The sequence below is a fragment of the Suncus etruscus genome, chromosome 11 (genome assembly GCF_024139225.1).
Source record: "Suncus etruscus isolate mSunEtr1 chromosome 11, mSunEtr1.pri.cur, whole genome shotgun sequence".
Taxonomy (NCBI): Eukaryota; Metazoa; Chordata; class Mammalia; order Eulipotyphla; family Soricidae; genus Suncus; species Suncus etruscus.
This window is the reverse complement of record NC_064858.1, coordinates 29,261,310-29,279,126: the sequence shown is the minus strand read 5'-3', so window position 1 is coordinate 29,279,126 and position 17,817 is coordinate 29,261,310. Positions and strand designations below refer to the sequence as shown.

The window sequence follows — 17,817 nt, the reverse complement described above, 5'->3', positions numbered from 1 at the left end:
ATTGCCAGACTTTTTCTAGCTATTTTCTCTCTTTGTACAATATTTATCTAGAAAAATAGGCCTGGGAAGGGCTATCGGTAGCTCAGCAGTAGAGCTTTTGTCTTGCATGTGTTTTGCCTTTGATCCCTAGAACCAAAAAATAAATAAAAGTCTACTTAGAAAACAGTCCTGTCCTGTTCAATTCCTTTTTACCTTTTTGTATGTGTGTGACAAGAGGTGGGGATGGCCATTGGAGTGTGGATCATAGCTGGTAGCATCAAGAATCACTCCTGGTGTCACTTGGGCGACAGTCATGGTATACAAGGCATTGAATTCAGGCCAGCCACATGTAAGACAAGCACCTACGCTATCTCTCTGACCCCAACTCTGCAATTCTTGACAAGCTATTGATTGTAGTGTTAGTCTCAAGAGGAGGATTTTAAACACCAAAACTAATTCACTCAAAGTAGGATTCTCTATGCACAAGAGGAAATCTATGTTACTGTGTTTTAAATTAGTTTATATTTTTCCTAGAGCTATGTTAGAATTGTCTAAGTAATTATGACAAATTAGATTCATCTCATCAGTTTATATTTGCAATTCAACTTGAAGATACAGAACAGCTGAATATTTAGAATTCTTTTTCTTATAAACTTTTCCTTTACATTAATCTTTTGTTTCCAGAAACTTAAGGTATTAAGAAAAAAACCCTGCAACTATACCAGTCTACATTGTTTCTTTCTTTGGTTTCTGGGACACACCAAGCAGTGCTCAGAAGCTATTTATGGCTTATGTACTGCGACCTGCTCCTGAGAGGGATAAAGGTCCTATTCAGGAATATTATGCAAAATACATATATACTCAGCCCTTTAAACTCTCTTTTGGCTCCCAAAGTATGTTTCTCAATAAGTATTAGAACCATAGGCCAGGAAATATAGTAGATATGCAAATTGTGTACATATTCAGACCTTTGAACTCTCTTTGTTGACCCCCAAAATGTGTTTCTCAATAAACATTAGGGTCATAGGCCAGCTAATATAGCAGATATGGTATTTGCATTGCAAGTAGTTAACCCAGATTTACTCCCTGGCATTATCTATATTGATATCTATATCTGTAAAATAAAAATATCTGAGTTGTGAGCTCACCTCACATGCTGTGTTTCTAACCCCTTAGGTAGATAGGCCTGAAGAAGCAGGGTAGTTGTGAAGAAATAGTCAACCAAACCAGTCAGGAAAGGATGTTCATGGCATCCATGGCCTTTTGTCTTATGCTCTCTGCCTCAGCCAACAGCCAGAATTCCCCTTTTTTTATTCAACCAATTCCCAATAACAGGAGGAGGGTGGGGGAGAGATGAAAAAAGAGAGAGAAGTACTATTTAGCAAGCTTTAACATATCAAAGAAAGAGGTGTTTGGAAGGAGAAAGTTGGGGGAATACCTTTTTGGGGGGGTTGATAGCTGGGTATCATATTACATATATCTATATCTATGTATGCATAATATTTCTCCTAAATATAAAACACCTTTGAGGTCTCAGAGGAATTCCAATAAGACATATAAGGTAGATAAAAAAAAAAAACAGCATTGGCTCACTAAAATTTTCTTCCTGCATGTTACAATCAGTAGGTAACCTATAAATGATTTAACCTTTCTCCACTAAAAGAATTTTGACACCAACTGTCTTCTGATTGACAAATTATTGTTTCGCAGCATCTGAAAAGCTTTTGAATAATTGTTTCACAGCATTTAAAAACCTCTTTAATTGCTTCTCTGGGCTCACCATTGGTGAGCTTTGAAATAGAAAGAACACAGACTTTTAAATATACTCATTCATGCAAAATATTTGTTCTTGCAACAGTCCTTTGAAACTGGTACTCACTGCTTCTCCTTCATCTCTCCACATCCCTCCAGCCTACACAATCTGCTCCCACTTGACCATCTACTCCTCTGCCATCAGAACCTGCTAATCAACCAGCCCAACTAACCTGGCTCTCATCCTTTTATGACTTTTCTGCTGTTTCACACAATTAATTTTTTCCTTCTTCATTCTCTTTTCTCATTTGGCTTTGGCAAAATGTTACCATTCTTGTTCTTTCATGTTTCTTCTTTCTTCTTTGCTCCACCCAAGAAGCATGCTTTAAGATTCAGCCATTTCTTCTTGTAAAACCATCCACTGTCCAAGCAGAATGTCAGGGTCATATCTTTCAATCTCTAGACTCAAACATTTGATGCCTGCCTTTTGTGAATCCATCTCTCTTACCCCTTTAGCTCAGTGTGTTCCTTTTCTCTAACCCCATTTTTCTAACTTCTCCCCCCCCCAAAACACCAACTCCACATGACCTATTTCAGATCAACTTGACACAAGATAAATTGTTTTCCATTCTTCTTTTCTTCTAAGCCATACTTCAAAGCAAACTTCATTTTTCCTAGCTCCATATTCTTTTTTCAATGTCATTCCTAACACAATGCAATTATAATGGATTTTATTCTGATTTTATCTTAGTTAACTATATAATGTCACACTTCTCTCCAATTGTATGTTGCAATTAAATGCTGAAGGGCAGGAAATAGGAAGACCCAGATTTTTTCAAAAAGATGGAGTTCAAAAATATGTCTGTGGGGCAAGGGTAGACCAGAGAATGTGCAGTAAGTAGCATATCTATGGTTAGCAAACTGGGTGTGCTTAGACAACTTATGAAGCATTTGGGTTCCAGTGGTGATTTTTGCTAGCAAAATCCCAAGATCTCTTGGTACTGTTTCTATTAATAAGCACATCATCTCAAAATAAATGTCCTAAAGGGGAGAACAGAAATAAAATCAACTTCTCACAATAGTGAACAGTCTTGTGTGTCCCTACAGTCCCAACTAGTCCTTAGAGTTCAGCTGAAAGAAGGTTGGACAGTCTCTTGTCTCCTCTCTTTCTTTCTTACTCTGTGAATCCCTCACCCACTTGTTTTTTTTCCTAATGCTACTTCTTCATCCTCTCTGCCTGTATCTTGAGTGCAGGAAGAAGAAACAAAGGGCAACTTCTCTGTCAGCCCTGAGTCACTGATGTCTCTTCATTGGATTGTGCAGTCGAATCCACCATGCTAGACAATTACTATCTCTTTCTCACTGTATCATTTTCTATGACCCTACTTTGGAATAAGTCAGGAGAATTCCAGAAGGAGAAGAAAATCTACAAAATGGTAGAGATTTTAAAGAACCCATCCAGCATGTATGCTTTGCCTATGGGAGTTCTGGTTTCAGATTCAAAGCATCACATGTTCCTCTGATCACACCCAGTAATCTCCAAGTCCGCGCCAAATTATAAAAACTAAATTTTCATTGTGCAACTCACATAGCCCAACCAGTAACAACATCGTGAGAAGCACAAACAACATTTGGTAAGTAAACTAATAATTATTTCTCTAAAACGATTTATAGATGAAATTCTGATTTATGTGTAATCCTTTATAAAATACAGTTAAAGAGCTTAATCCTTTTGTATTTTTCTTGAATTAATAGTGCCTTCCTAATGAATCTAAGCTGCTAATAAATTTGGTTCAGCTCTAATAAAATCATTGAAGCATTTCTATCAAATCAGTATTCAGACTAAGTCTCCATTGATTGCAGTGTTCTTCTTAATCTGTGTGGTTCCAAAACATAGTTATTTACAAACCAATGCTTCAAAATTTTAACTTCATTTAAAAAATCATTAATGTTATTGATATATTACTATCCAGGATAGGAAAGGAGAGCTAGTATGAGAATTAAGAACTTGCCTTGCACTTGGTCAACTCTGATTCTACCCCCAGCACATATGGTTCCAGAATACTGCCAGTAATGATCCTTAAACACAGAGCCCTGAGCTCTACCAGGTGTGATCCCTCACTCCAAAAAGTGGCAAAAAAAAAAATTAGAGATAACCAGAAACCTAACAGTTTACATGTGAAATCCTAGGTTCTACAAGAAACAAATGCAAAGGGTGGGATCAAATCCATTGCCTGGCCTGTTTCACAGACATAGTGTTCTCTATAGAGAAAAGGCTGCTAGGAAAGTTTAAAATGATTGTTTCTTCAAGAATTCTATGAGATTAGTATCCAAGTTATCAGTGTCCAGAAATGCTGGCTGAAAGCATTTGAGCACTTCTATAAATATATCATAACCTCAATATGCTATTGAAAGTAAAGAGGAATCTAGGATAGACAATTTGAATATTTTTTCCACTTAAGCTTTACTGTAAGGAAGTATTCTGTGTAGAGGCAGGAAGCCTATGGAAATCACTTGAAAACAGCTTGCAGTCAGCAAGGAGTGGCCCTCAACAAACGACTTAAAAGGAATAGAAAAAAAAGATGTTCAGACCACAGACAAATCCCAGAAATAACTGGAAATTTTAGAGACTGCATGTTTTAGAATATAGGAAACCACCACCATAAAAAAATTAATTAATGTGGCCCCATTTGAAATTAAAACCACCAAAAGTTTGGAATACTTAATATATAGTGATAAATATGCAAGCTTGATTTCCTGCTTTTCCAAAGTCAACCACTCATTGTGTGCATGTATGTATGTATCAAGTGTGGTTTTTACATGAAAGCCCAAAGTTTTCAGATATTTGCATATCAGAATCTTCCCTTTTCTCTTTTCTTGTATCTTTTTCCCTCTGATTCCACTATACACTAGTTGAGTTTTCTTTTGGGGAAAAAAAAAAAAAACCTACATTAGTATAAGGAAATAGTCTTCCTCTAGTTAACACAAAATGTAGATAGGAATTAAAATGATGCCTAAAAGACATCAGAAAAGATGCAGAAAATGTGCCATTTTCCACAAGCAATACTTCTGGGAAAATGTACAAGGTTTCCTCCATAGATGAGAATTAAAGATGGTAGCCAGGACACCTTCTTTTCACTATTAGCTACTTGTACAATTTGAACAGCTTTGTCTGTGCTTGTATTACCCTTTATAAATCAAAATAACTGAGTTATCTTTTTGAAAAAGAACTACAGAATGAAAAGTTGTAACCTAGTTACAATCCGAACAAAAGTGTAGTTCTTTAGTCAGACAAGCCTTCAGCCCTTTTGAATTCTCTGGTTCTTTCTTACTAATGTTTATATTCTCCAGCAAATGAAAACTCTATACCCAGTTCTACTCAGAAGTAAAATGTTCCAATGACAATTTCAATCCAAATATTGTGACATATACCTTTTTATGAACAACTAAATATTGAAGATGTCACACAGGCTTTAAGGTTATTAGAGTCCTTTAGGTGCTCAAACATGGATCTCGCTAGAAAAGACATGAGAGAAAACTTTAGTAACAGAATCACCTAATTTTTACATGAATGAGACAACAACTTCTTTCACTAAAATGTACATCTTACTGATCTAAATGGAATACTTGGTCTGAGTGGTTCTTCAAAGACTTTAAGAGTAATAGGCCCCTAATTCTTATTAAATATAATCTTATGAGGTAATATTTTATACAACATTTATAGGGTCTTATAGATTATTGTCATTCAATAAGCATAAGTCAAAGGCCCCTAAGGGGGTTGGAGAGAAAGTATTGCAGGTCCAAGTATAGCAAGTGCACTTGCCTTGCACACATTAAACTCAGGTTCAATTCCTAGCCTTTCATATGGTTCCCAGAGTCCACTAGCAGTAATTCCTGAGCACAGAGACAGGAGCCACAAAACTAATATGGCTGAATTTTACAATTATAATGCCAATAAAAAAAAACAAAGTGAATATAGGGTCCCATTTACATGATGTTATAGAATAAGCCCAACTTATCTATAGTCATAGAAATCAATGAATTGATCTTAAATATGGATAGTTATTGAAATGCTAGCAAGAAAAATAATCTGAGACTGTGAAAATAATTTATATTTTTGGTTGTGATAATGATGTATACATATCATAGTCATCAAACTATACTATTACAATTAGTACATTTATGAATCTAAAGCAATAGTATAGTGGGTGAGGCCCTTGCCTTGCATGAGGCCAATCAAGGTTTCCACTATGGTCCGTTAGTACTACCAGGAATGAGTCCTTAGCATAAAGCTGGGAGTGATCCCTGATCACTACCAGGTGTGGTCTCCAAAAGAATTAGTACACTTATTTTATATAAATTATACAGAAGTCAGGTTTTGTAAACCTGATTAGTTTCATTAGATATAGTAGTTGCAGTGGGTTGGTGGGGCTCAGGGCTCATTCCTGTCTCTGAGCTCAGGGGCCATTCCTGGTATTGGTCAGGGAACTCTAAGGGGTTCTTGAAATCAATATCAGGTCAGTCACAAACAAGACAAGTGCCCTATCCACTATATTATCACTCTGTCCCTCACTGCAATGGCTTTTAACGTCACTGAAACTAACTAAAATGTATGAGTAATACTACCTACTTTACTGTAGTAGCAAGGGCAATGTCTAGATCAGAGTAAGATAGTAATAATGTAAAATAATAACAGCCACGAAGGTTAAGAGCAGTATGGATTGTGTTATCCATTAAGTATCTCAGAGGATATGATATGTGAAAAAAACCATAAAAGAAAGACATGAATTATTGGAAAAGAACATTTCTTGTAGAAAATGTCAGACAAAAGCACTGAGCTAAAATTACTGAGATAAGTGTTGTAATGGGTGACCATCGGGAAGATTCTACTGTGCTAGACAGGTAATAGTTAATCATAATAAAATAAAATTTTAGAAAGATGTTATACAGGAAGAGAGGCTGCATTAAGTTCAGAGCTGTGAAAGTGAGTCTAGGAGCTAATAGAACATGGTGGACCAAGTAGGAAATATACAAAGAGACTAGTGTTTGGAGTAGGCTAATTCTGTTGCTATAAAATAAACAGAATAGGGACATGACTTTAGACCCAAATAAATAAAGCAGAAACCTATTGCTCCTTGAATGTAAGACATAGCAAGTTTTAGGAGAGAGAGAGAGAGAGAGAGAGAGAGAGAGAGAGAGAGAGAGAGAGAGAGAGAGAGAGAGAACACCAAGCAAGAAATACTATAAGGGAATATTTTGGAAAATTGGGTCTTATTAGAAGCAAAGAGCAAAAAGGAGTTGTGAAGAACTTCACGGTCTTGCTTGAAGAAAGTAGGTGACACTCTCACTCTGGGACCCAAGGGCACAGAATGTAGAGAATGAGAACAGAAAGAAAGAGAAAGTTATTTTATTCAAAAGAAAAATAGAAGAAATATTGGAGATGGTAGCAGTCATCATTATTTGGAGTTTGATTGCTAGAGCTGTCAAAAGCACCACCAATTGTGTGGCTTGGAACAGAAAAGTAGTACCCTTCTGTTCCGAGGCTACAAGAGCAAGACCAAAGCTGCCTCAGACCTCTCAGTTGCTGAAAGAACAGCAGCCTTCATCTACCTCAGTCTTTGTTTTCATGTGGTCTTCTCCCTATGTGAGCATCTAGGTTAATATATCGCTCAAATTTTTTAATATAATTTTTATTTTAATCATAGTGTTTTGCATATCGTTCACAGTAATATTTTAGGTACATATTAACATTGAATCAGGGGAATTCCCATCACCATATTGTCCTCCCTCCACCTCCATTCTCATCCTGCCTCCCATATCCTCCACCCTCACCCCCCGAGGCTGCTAGAATGAGTGGTCCCCTCTGTGCCTAGCTTACTACTTAATGATCTTACAACTGTTTGGTCATGGTACCTCCATTAGGTCCCCCTCTAATTGGAAGACGGGACTAGATAGTTCAAGTTATTTGGTTTCATTTGAAGAAGAGAAAGTAATAAAATGGGGTAAAAATCAAATATGCCGAAAATGGGCGGAGTCCTTTTAGCCATCTAGAGGCTCTTATCCTCGGTTTGAGAGACGAAGGGGAAAAAGAAGATGAAACACAACAACAGTACAAAAAGAAGTATCAAATAAAATATCCAGTGAGCACTACAACAATAAAGATTAGCACCACATACTTGCCATGGTCTTGAAATAAAAAACATGACAGAGCGCAACAAGGAAGAAGGGAAAAGAATAAAGAAAAAGTAAATATATAAATAATAATGGAGACAACAACTTCGATATTCACACCAAAACAAAGAAATCGAAAAAAACTAGAAAAATAAATTTAAAAGATTATTTAGTGCTTTTTGTCTTTTTCTTCCTTCCTTTCTTTCTTTCTTTCTTTCTTTTTCTTTCTTTCTTTCTTTCTTTCTTTCTTTTTCTTTCTTTCTTTCTTTATTTATTTATTTTTCTTTCTTTCTTTCTCCTTTTTTCCTTCCTTTTCTTTTTTCCTTCCTTCTTTCTTTCTTTCTTTTTCCCTCCTGCATAGGCACAGTAAATATTGGGGTCATTCGAAAGGAATTCCTTTGGCCTAAGAGATACAGGGTTTTTCCCCCCCTTGGAGTATATTGTCATGGGATTAACTATAGACTCCTTTTAAGTTCATGTACTCTCCCCTTGATGCTTTTGTAGTGTATGGAAGACCACTGCTCCATTCTGGGTGATAAAATCAGACCTTTGTATCTAGAGATCTCGGTCTCTACACAGTTCAAGGAGTGGAACTTATGATGAAGTCTTTCTTTGTAATTCTAGAAGTTTTGTTTCCTCATTGTCATTTTAATCTGTCTTCTGTGGTTGATAGTCTTGGTCCTTGAGCTGAAACTAGAGTGGTCGCTCAAATTTTTAAGGAAAGCATGCTGTATAGGGGCCCACCCTGCTCCAGTATAACCATACCTTAACTAATCAACTCTATAGTACTCATGTTTCCAGAATGGTCACTTTCTGAGATACTAAGGTTAAGGCCTTAATATATGAATGGAGGAAATGGGGGGTACAAAATTTATCCCATTTCTAGGGCTCTTCACCAAATACTTCTTTCATTCTCCTGCTGTATATATATAGCATTGCCCTCTTCAAAGTTGCCTTTGGTCATAAGTCTTGGTTTGGTCAATAAAATGTGAACAAAAGTGACATCTAGTACTTCCAGCTAAAACTTTGAAAAACAGTTACACAATTTACCACATTCTCTCTTCTTTTCTGAAGTAATGGCGCTTATGAGGTCAATCTTCATTCACCTTATTTTGCTGAGGGCCATGAACAAGCACAGCTTTCTGCATACTGGCATTGGGAAGCATGAGTAAGACATGTTTTTTGTGAATTGGAGCAATAGTACAATGAGTAGGGTGTGTGGGGCTGGTGAGGTGACGCTAGAGGTAAGGTGTTTGCCTTGCAAGTGCTAGCCAAGGAAGGACCACGGTTCGATCCTCCAGCGTCCCATATGGTTCCTCCCAAGCCAGGCTCAATTTCTGAGCACTTAGCCAAGTGTACTACCTGAGCATCAAGCGGGTGTGGCTGAAAAAATTTTAGAAAATGAGTAGGGTGTTTGCCTTGCATGCAGCTGACCTGGATTTAATTCCCAATATCCCATATGGTTCTCAGAGCCCAAAGCCCATAAGGACTGATCTCTGAGTGCATTGCCATGATTATATCCTGAGTACAACGAGTGTGACTCCCCAAATTAACAAATCAAAATATGAAATAAGTGTTTTGTTGCACAGAGAGAATTAAATATAGGAGTAGTTTCTTATTCCTGATACAAACATAGCCTACCCTGAAAAATACAGAGATGATTGTACCTTCTTGTCTCAAGAGTAGTGATTAGGGAGGTGGTGATCTATGAGTCAGTTACCCCCATACATTTTTAGAAACAGACTAACAACAGAGACCCAATGTTTCATTTTTACCACTATGTATTTAATAGTGATATAGTAGGTTGCTTCTTTGATGGCTTTTCCCCAGTAAGCAGCAACTCCTTGAACAGTCCTCTCTGTCCTTGATTTTGGGGTTGACTATGGAAGTGAATTTGGCCACCTATACCCAAGTGGAAATGATGAACACAGAGGCTTGCACTGCCATTGCCTGTCTTATCTAAGGACACATAGTCACTCCAGTGACTACATTGTAAGGAGCCCAACTAGCCATGTGAAAGTTCTCATGTAAGATTTTCCAAACCATGTTTACAGCTCCAAATGAGTCTCTAGAAAGCATCAGATTGGTGGACATATGCATGTATATTTTTCTTGGAATTTAATCTAGCAGCCACAATTAAGTTTCCCAAACTTAGGTCATATGAAACAGAACTGAATTGTTCTCTTAGTCCTGTTCAAATTGCAGAAATGCATGCAAGTAGCAGATAGTTACTATATTGAGACTCTAAGAATTTGATGGTAAGTTTTCAATGCAGAAATGAATAATCGAAGCAATCAATAAATAACTTTGTATAGTAATTGGTTGAAAATTAAAATACAGTGATTTACCTTGTAATTAATAATCCCTTAATCATTGGTAAAGGGCATCTGAATATTATAGAGCCAAGATCATGACCTCTAACTCAATATATATCGAATTAAAACTCTGGCTCTCTCATTTATTTGTAGAAAAAAATAATAATCCACCACCTGCAAGTCATAGTTTCTTCATCTACACAATAAGCATAGAGAGAACTACCCCCCCATTGTGATAATTAAAGACATAAAGCAAATAGAAACAAAGGTTGCACTCACTAAATGGTGCCTGGATAAGAGAGCTAATTCAGTGGGCTGAGTGAAGGCCTTGCCTGTTGAAAAGTCAGGTTCAGTCCCTAATACCACATAGAGCTCTGGGTATTCCTGCTAAAAGCTACTCCCTAACACAAAACCGAAATTAGTCTCTGAATACTACCAGCTGAGGCCCAAGAACTTAAGAAAAATAAATACTTGTTAAGAGTGATTGTGATTACTTTTTTGAATATTAATTATTCATTAAAATGCTATGGGACAACAGCTCTGTGACAAGCACATGTGGGAGGGGGCAAAAATACAAAGACATATGTCATCACTAAGCAACATATTTTAGAAACAAAGCCTTTCCCAAAATGGGTGATATCATCTCCCACCCTTGTGGGCACTGAAATGATCTAAGGAGGAGGTAGATAGTAACTCCAGTTGTAATCAAGGGGCACTTACTATTTATTTGCTTAAAGAAGGTATGAAATTTGCTTATACATGGAGTGATATAGAGAATTATTAGGCTGAGTAAATTGAGTCAGAGAGAGAAGGATAAACATGGAATGATTGCACTCATTTATGGGATATAATAAAAAAATAGTACAGAATTAATGACCAAAAGATAATAGAGACAATGACCAGGAGGACCTGTCCATGGTAGAAAGCTTGCCACAAATAGTAGGGGAGTGCAGTTAGGGCAGAGAAGGAACCATTATAAGAATGATAGTTGAAAATGATCACTTTGGACAAAAATTGGGTGCTGAAAAAAGATAAAGTGATATGCATGATACCCCTTTAATAAAAAATATTGCAAACCACAGTGTATAAAAGGAAAAAAGGAAAAAGAAAGAGAGAAAGAAAACAGAGAAAAAAATATCTGCCAGAGAGGCAAGAAGGAGAAGGCAGGGGGTGGCGAGAGAGAAAACCTAGGGACATTGGTGACAGGAGATGTACACTGGTGAAGGGTATTGTATATTGTATGACTGAAACTCAATCATAAACAGCTTTGCAACTGTGTATCTCATGGTAATTTGATTAAAGAATTAATTTATTTTTAAAAATAAAAGAAGGTAAATCTTTAGGTATCATTGACTGATTATTTTTCCTAAATAGGGTGTGGAAGGTCAAGTAAATTTGGGAACTTCTGGAGTAATCTACTAACTAGAAAAGTGCTGGTTGTGAGAGGAAACCTAATTGTGATGGATGATTTGTGATGGTTGATCTGATAAATATTTAGACCTGAGTTCTAAGGATAAGAATGTATTGATCAAGTGAAGAACACTGAAGGGAATGACTTGGACACAAGAAGAGCAGTTTGAACCTTCGAACCTCATGAGCAAGTCAGGGAGTCATCTAAAAAGGATGCAGAGATAATTCTTAGCTCCTTCTTAATATCAGATTTCATATCCTGAGAGGCAAGGCAGACAGTTCTGGCCTTAGTGCTACCAATTGTCAACTCTGAATAAACTCCTCCTAGGAAGAAGCTATTAATAATCCACAAGCAATCATTTCCAAAAGCTAGTCCATAAGTTGCTATCACACTGAATAAAGAAGTTAGCACTTGAAGGTAAAATAAGAACAACAATGATACAGAGAGGAGTGCTAATGAAGAAACATATTTGATTTTTTATTAACATGTCCTTCGTAGCCTTTCATTAAATAATCGTGATTGTATTTAATGTTATTTTCAGTGTCTTTACAATAGAAAGCCCAAAAGATTGCAAGTTCTATTGCACTCCCCAAAACTAATTTTTTTGTTAACTTAAGAGTGTCACTTTGCATTTTGTGGCATACAAGAATCTAGGAATAATTTCCTCGAAAGATAACAGCATTTGCATTTATTTTTATTGTAAATAGTTGGCAGTAGTATGAACAGTCTTCTGCTCTCATCCAGGAGAGAGCAAATGTGTAGCCTCCTGTATTCTCAAGCTGAGAATACTGAATCATTGTTTGAAAGTCTGCTTATTAAAAAACAAAAATAAAGCAGTACATAGGGGAACTGTAAATTCACATTCACACACATATAATATTCACATGCATTGAGAAAACAACACTGTAATTTCCATGAAATATAAATGGCAAACTTATGCATAATTTATACAACATAAAACCAACAGACCATGTAGTTTTGGTGTTTAATTATAATTTTTTGGCTGAGCACCCATTAATCAGTCCAGTCAGTGTCAGAAATGTCTTACTTCTATCTACAAATAGACACCTAAATGGAGATGTTTAAGTAAATTTAATTGAAATAAACTTTTGTGCAAAACGTTTTCTAACCTAGGTGTAACAAATGAAGTTTTGAAGCAAAACATTAAATAATTGATAAAACAGTATTTTACTCAAGATTTTTAGAGATAGATATATGGAAAATATAATTTTAACTATCTTGCCCTCACCCTCAAAAAAAAAAAAAACCTAACTGCTATTTGATTTGTGATTCTTTTCTTTTTTTTAAGAAAACCTCTAAAATTACTACTTTAATATTGATAAACTTAGGAGGAATCCTCATGTGCTAATTCAGAGGGAAATAGGACCCATAAAAATCCCCGTGCTAAGACAACCTCTCAACTTTTTCACAATTTCCAGCTCCCCAAGTATCTTTGTATGTTTTCAAAGAAAAATACATTACACTGATAAACACTAAGACTTGGATTATGTTTTTCCATGACACAGTTTATTCTTTCCTTGCTCTATTGCCTCACCGTAACAGCATAGATCTATAAAATATTGTCTGATGAGACTTGAAAGGATATTTTCTCCATTTAAATGTTTATAAAGCAAACATCACCACTATTTTCCTCAGAAAGTAGATTGAAAACATGGTGTTTTGTTCAGCTCCTAACACAAAGAAGCAACATTGTCATCTGTAAAGAAAGCCAAAGGCTCCAGTCTAGTCCTGAGCAAGTTCATTGAGAGGCTTTTTCAAGCCTGGCCCTTTTTATTTTTTGATTTGGGGGGCCACACCCAATGGCATTCAGGGGTTACTCCAGGCTTTAAGCTTAGAAATCATTCCTCAGACACGCCCATCTTTTTCAAGTCGGAGTTCACTCCCATCAATCAATGCATCGTCTTGATTACCTCTTAGCTCTAATATTTCTATATAGCCCAATGTAATAATATGCTCAATTCCAGACTACTTTACAAAGCTCCATCTAGTAATTTCATCCATAAATATGTTTTCAATGCCAAGTAGTTTATCACTTTTAAAGTACTATTAAGATTATTGCTTCTTATTTCTTGGTAATTTTATTCACTTTAGAGTCTTAATAAATGTAAGGAGGATAAATGGATACAGATCATCACAGCACAGTGGTTAACAGCACAGACCTTAACTTTAAATTCAGCATGTCTCCTAGCTTCATTTCTTCCTGGCTGTGAAGCTCTGGACAAATCATTTAAATTTCAGGTTCTGCACCCATAAAACACTATATTAATATCACATGTTTTTTTGGCAAGGATGAAATATAGAGATTATGGAAAACTGAGAGCCTAAAATGTAATAAAAGTCTGAGAAATACTTATAGTAATCTGTGTGCATCCCAGTCACTCAACAAGTACACACTGAGCACCAACTCTACTCCCCCAAAATTCTAAAAGTTGAATGAATGATAATACCTGATGACAAGGTTTACATTTCATGGATCTTAATCTGTCGTGGAGAGCTCAAGATAAACAAGTTAGAAAAGCGAAAGAGAAGAGCTGAAATTGAAAACAGTAAGAGAGGAACCTGCCTTAGAGGGGATGACCTCTAGAGAAGGTCATCTTTTAAATCATGTCCTCAAACATGAGGTGTGATGCCTTGTAATGAGCAGATAAAGCAGAACAGAGGTTGAGCAGGAAAGTGGCCACAAATTCACAGCAATGAAAAGGCCAGAGGTCTGGAGCACATTAGATAAGAAGCATCGCTAGGGCAACAAAGAGACCTTCACCAATCAGAACATTGAAATAGCTTGAAGGACAGAAAGAAAAGTTTCTAAGTGCAATGAGAAAACACAGAGCAGTTTTAAGGAGGAGTATAGTTGGGTTTAATTTGTTTTTATGAAATGACACTGTCTGTCTTATGGTAATTTGCAAAACTAGAAAAGTAGCTCCATAAGCTGGAAAGCTATTGCAATAATCCAGGCAGGAGATGATGTCTTAGAGACAGGGGTGCTGCAGAGAAAGAAGGATTTGAAATATATTATAAAAATAGTCAAATCGAATTTCACCCTTGGATTGACTGCAGAAGGAGGTAGTGTGGAATTTCTTATGTAAATATACATTTGCAACTATCACCAGTCTCTAGAAAAGTCTCAAAAGGAGTTGTGGCAGAGGAATGCTTGTAGATGTTAACGTGAAATATTTTCTTGCAATTGTTTTCTAGTAACCTTCAGAGAAACTTAATATGTTTCCCCATTTATTTCGACATTCCCCCAATTCTGTGATAAAACTTGAGGAAAAGTAAAGATGCCTGTTTATTAGAAAAGCCTGACTCTGTAAGATTGATTGAGGTAAGATGTTAGTAATAAGTAAAATATTGTTTTAATCACACCTAATGTAATAAAAATGACTGAGCTGCCCTAAAAGTTTCAGGGGTTGCCTATAGAATTTTTTTTTTTGCAAAACAAGTGTGCTACTTGCTGCTATTTTATATGTGCCTACACACTCATACCTTGTAAACAATACCACCAAATAGGATGAATATTTCATTGCAAAATGATTCAAACTGAATTTGGTAGAACTCAAAGATTGAGGGTTATTCTTAGAAAAACAAACAGTTCACAGATAGAACTTGAAAACTTCTCATTTTCTAAGCCTAACTTTGGCAACAGTTAAGCAAGCACACATGACTGGCAGATCTAAATTTAAACTGTACATACCTGAGATATAAATCCAAGTACATTCATCTACAAACACCATCTCAGTATCACAAAAAACAATGTCACTTCATCTTTCTACCTTTTGTGAAGTAGAGTCTATAACTCATATCAGTTACCACTTGGTGCATATTCTATCAAAATGTAGGTTATAAGGACAGAAATATATCCAACAAGGCTGATCAAAGCCAAGAGCTCTGGGTTCAGTCTCCAGCATAGCATTGTCCCCAAGACCTCTTAGGAGCAAACATTGAGAACAGAGTCAGAAATAACACCCAAGTGTTGCCAGATATGGCCAAAACAAAAACAAAAATGCAAGCTACAAAGGTACATAAGGTACTCTTATAAACATCTTCATGAGATTCTTGTAAACCAGGAACTATAAAAATCCACTGCAATGCAAATCTACTTTTACTATATGTAGAAAATCAATAACAAAACAGCACTCGCTCGTCATTTCTGTGTGTAACATCCAACATATGCAGTTTGAAAACCACCACAGCACCAACTGATCCTCTATCGATTATAGAGCCAGACTTAGATTTTAAAGTGAAATTTTAATTTGAAATCAGAAAACTGAGCTTTAACATAATTAAACTATAATGAGTGATTTTAATAGTGGGCTAAAGATAAGTAAAAATGCTGAAAACAGCATAGCATGTGGCCTGAAAAAATTAGTTTTTTTGTAGAATTAGAGAGGGAAGAGCAACACAGAATTAAAAAAAAATTGGAAGAAGAGATGTAACAGGAGAGTACCAAAAATATTCTATATAATAATAAAAAAGGACACCATCCACTATCAAGATACCTTATGGGTTTTATCTCCAATTCTTATGATTACTCTATAAGACAGCACTTAGGTAATTTTTGTTTGTTTGTTTGTTTGTTTGTTTTGGGGGGGGAACATAGCCACTGTTGCTAAGTGCTTACTCCTGACTCTGAGCTCAGGGATCATACCTGGATACCATATAGGTTATAGGGGATGGAAAGATCACATTTAAGGCAAGCACCCTACCTGTTACTCTATCTTTCCAGCCTGTATTCTCTCTCTCTCTTTTTTTTTTTTGATAATTAAATATTTTCTAGGTTACATATACCATGTTTAAAGGCCCTTAATTAGCAACTGGCATAGCCAAAATTTGATCTATTGGCTATACATTTCTACGTTGGTAGGGGGAAAATGCTATATATCTATATAGCATGGTACTAAAAGTCCATCTCCTTCCACAAAAGTATAGTTTCCAAAACTTGATTATATTTTAAGCACTAAAGTCCAGAATCTCTCAACTCTAAACTGAAGTCCCGAGATGAATTTGAGAAGCCCCGCCGATTTTGCCTAGAAGAAAAATGATATTGACACATTTTCCGAAATATGACATACTAGCTCAGAGAAATCCTACTGGGAAGAACAGGTGACTGTAACAGCCAGATATGAGTGGCCTATTTTAAGCCAAAATACCTAATATTCTGAAAGAGAGAATGTAGGACTCGTGCCATTCTTTAGGAAGAAAGTGTCCAATATTCGTAATTACCCTTGAATATCTATGACCTGCTTCCTTCTTTCAGTTACAGAATCTCCTTAGCTCTTCCTGGGCATTTTAGTCCAGTCAGACCCCACAAATTTCCAGGCTCCCTTTGCCACTAGGTTCCAACTAATGGCCCATTTGGTTCATCATTGTCAAATTAAAAACTAATCTGGAGTTTATTTGAAAGAATTATTGGGATGGCTGAGACAGGGATCCTGTACTGCCAGAGCTGAGGTGAATGTAATAGGGAGTACAATAGTGAGTGTGAGATATACAAATGTAAGAGAAATAAAGTTTTCTTCCAGAGAGAGGAGAAAACAAAGCCAGTGAAGATAGGCTGTTGGGAAGTGAAATGAAAATGAAACAAGATCAGAGAGGAGCTAGCTCAAAGAATATTTTAGCCTGAATGCTGGCAATTTTCTGGCAGAGTCCCTCACAGTGGAGCTATGTGTTGGCTTAGGCTGAGGGCAGGCCTAAAAAGAGGAAACTCTTAACTGAAGCTTGGTGGGTCAACTATCTTATTTGCACTTATCAATTGGTGAGAAAAGCACCCTCCAAATTTCCCTTCTTTGTCTCACCTTGTCACATGGAAACAAAAGGCGCTTACTTGAGATTTTATTTTAGTCATTGGGTGAAGGTTTTTCTCTGAGGTACACTCTTTCCCAGAACACAAAAAGCAGAGTAATCTTTGACTACTGCTGTACCAAGGCTCACAAGGCTCAGGCGATATTCACCATTGTTATAATGGCAAAGTGGAATCTGGGCCCAGTACATCTTTTCCTTTCTGAGAGTTTGGCACATTGACTTGGATATGAAAACCCTAAACCTACATCTCCATCCATAGGTCTTTGGAAAGAGAGCTTCTAATTGTCCTGGAAAACTCATCTACTTCTTGGCTAGTAGAAAAGAGGAAATAAACTTAACTAATCTACACCACTGCATTTTGAAGTCTTC

At 36.4% G+C, this 17,817-nt stretch overlaps 1 protein-coding gene across 1 annotated transcript in view; it reads left to right on the top strand.

Moving 5' to 3' along the window:
* The first annotated feature begins 7,171 nt into the window (after positions 1-7,171).
* Positions 7,172-17,817, top strand: part of LOC126022027 (adenosylhomocysteinase-like) — a 140,522-nt gene continuing 129,876 nt past the window's right edge. The window contains 1 exon segment of the mRNA XM_049782897.1: positions 7,172-7,375. Coding sequence (XP_049638854.1) covers positions 7,172-7,375 — 204 coding nt within the window.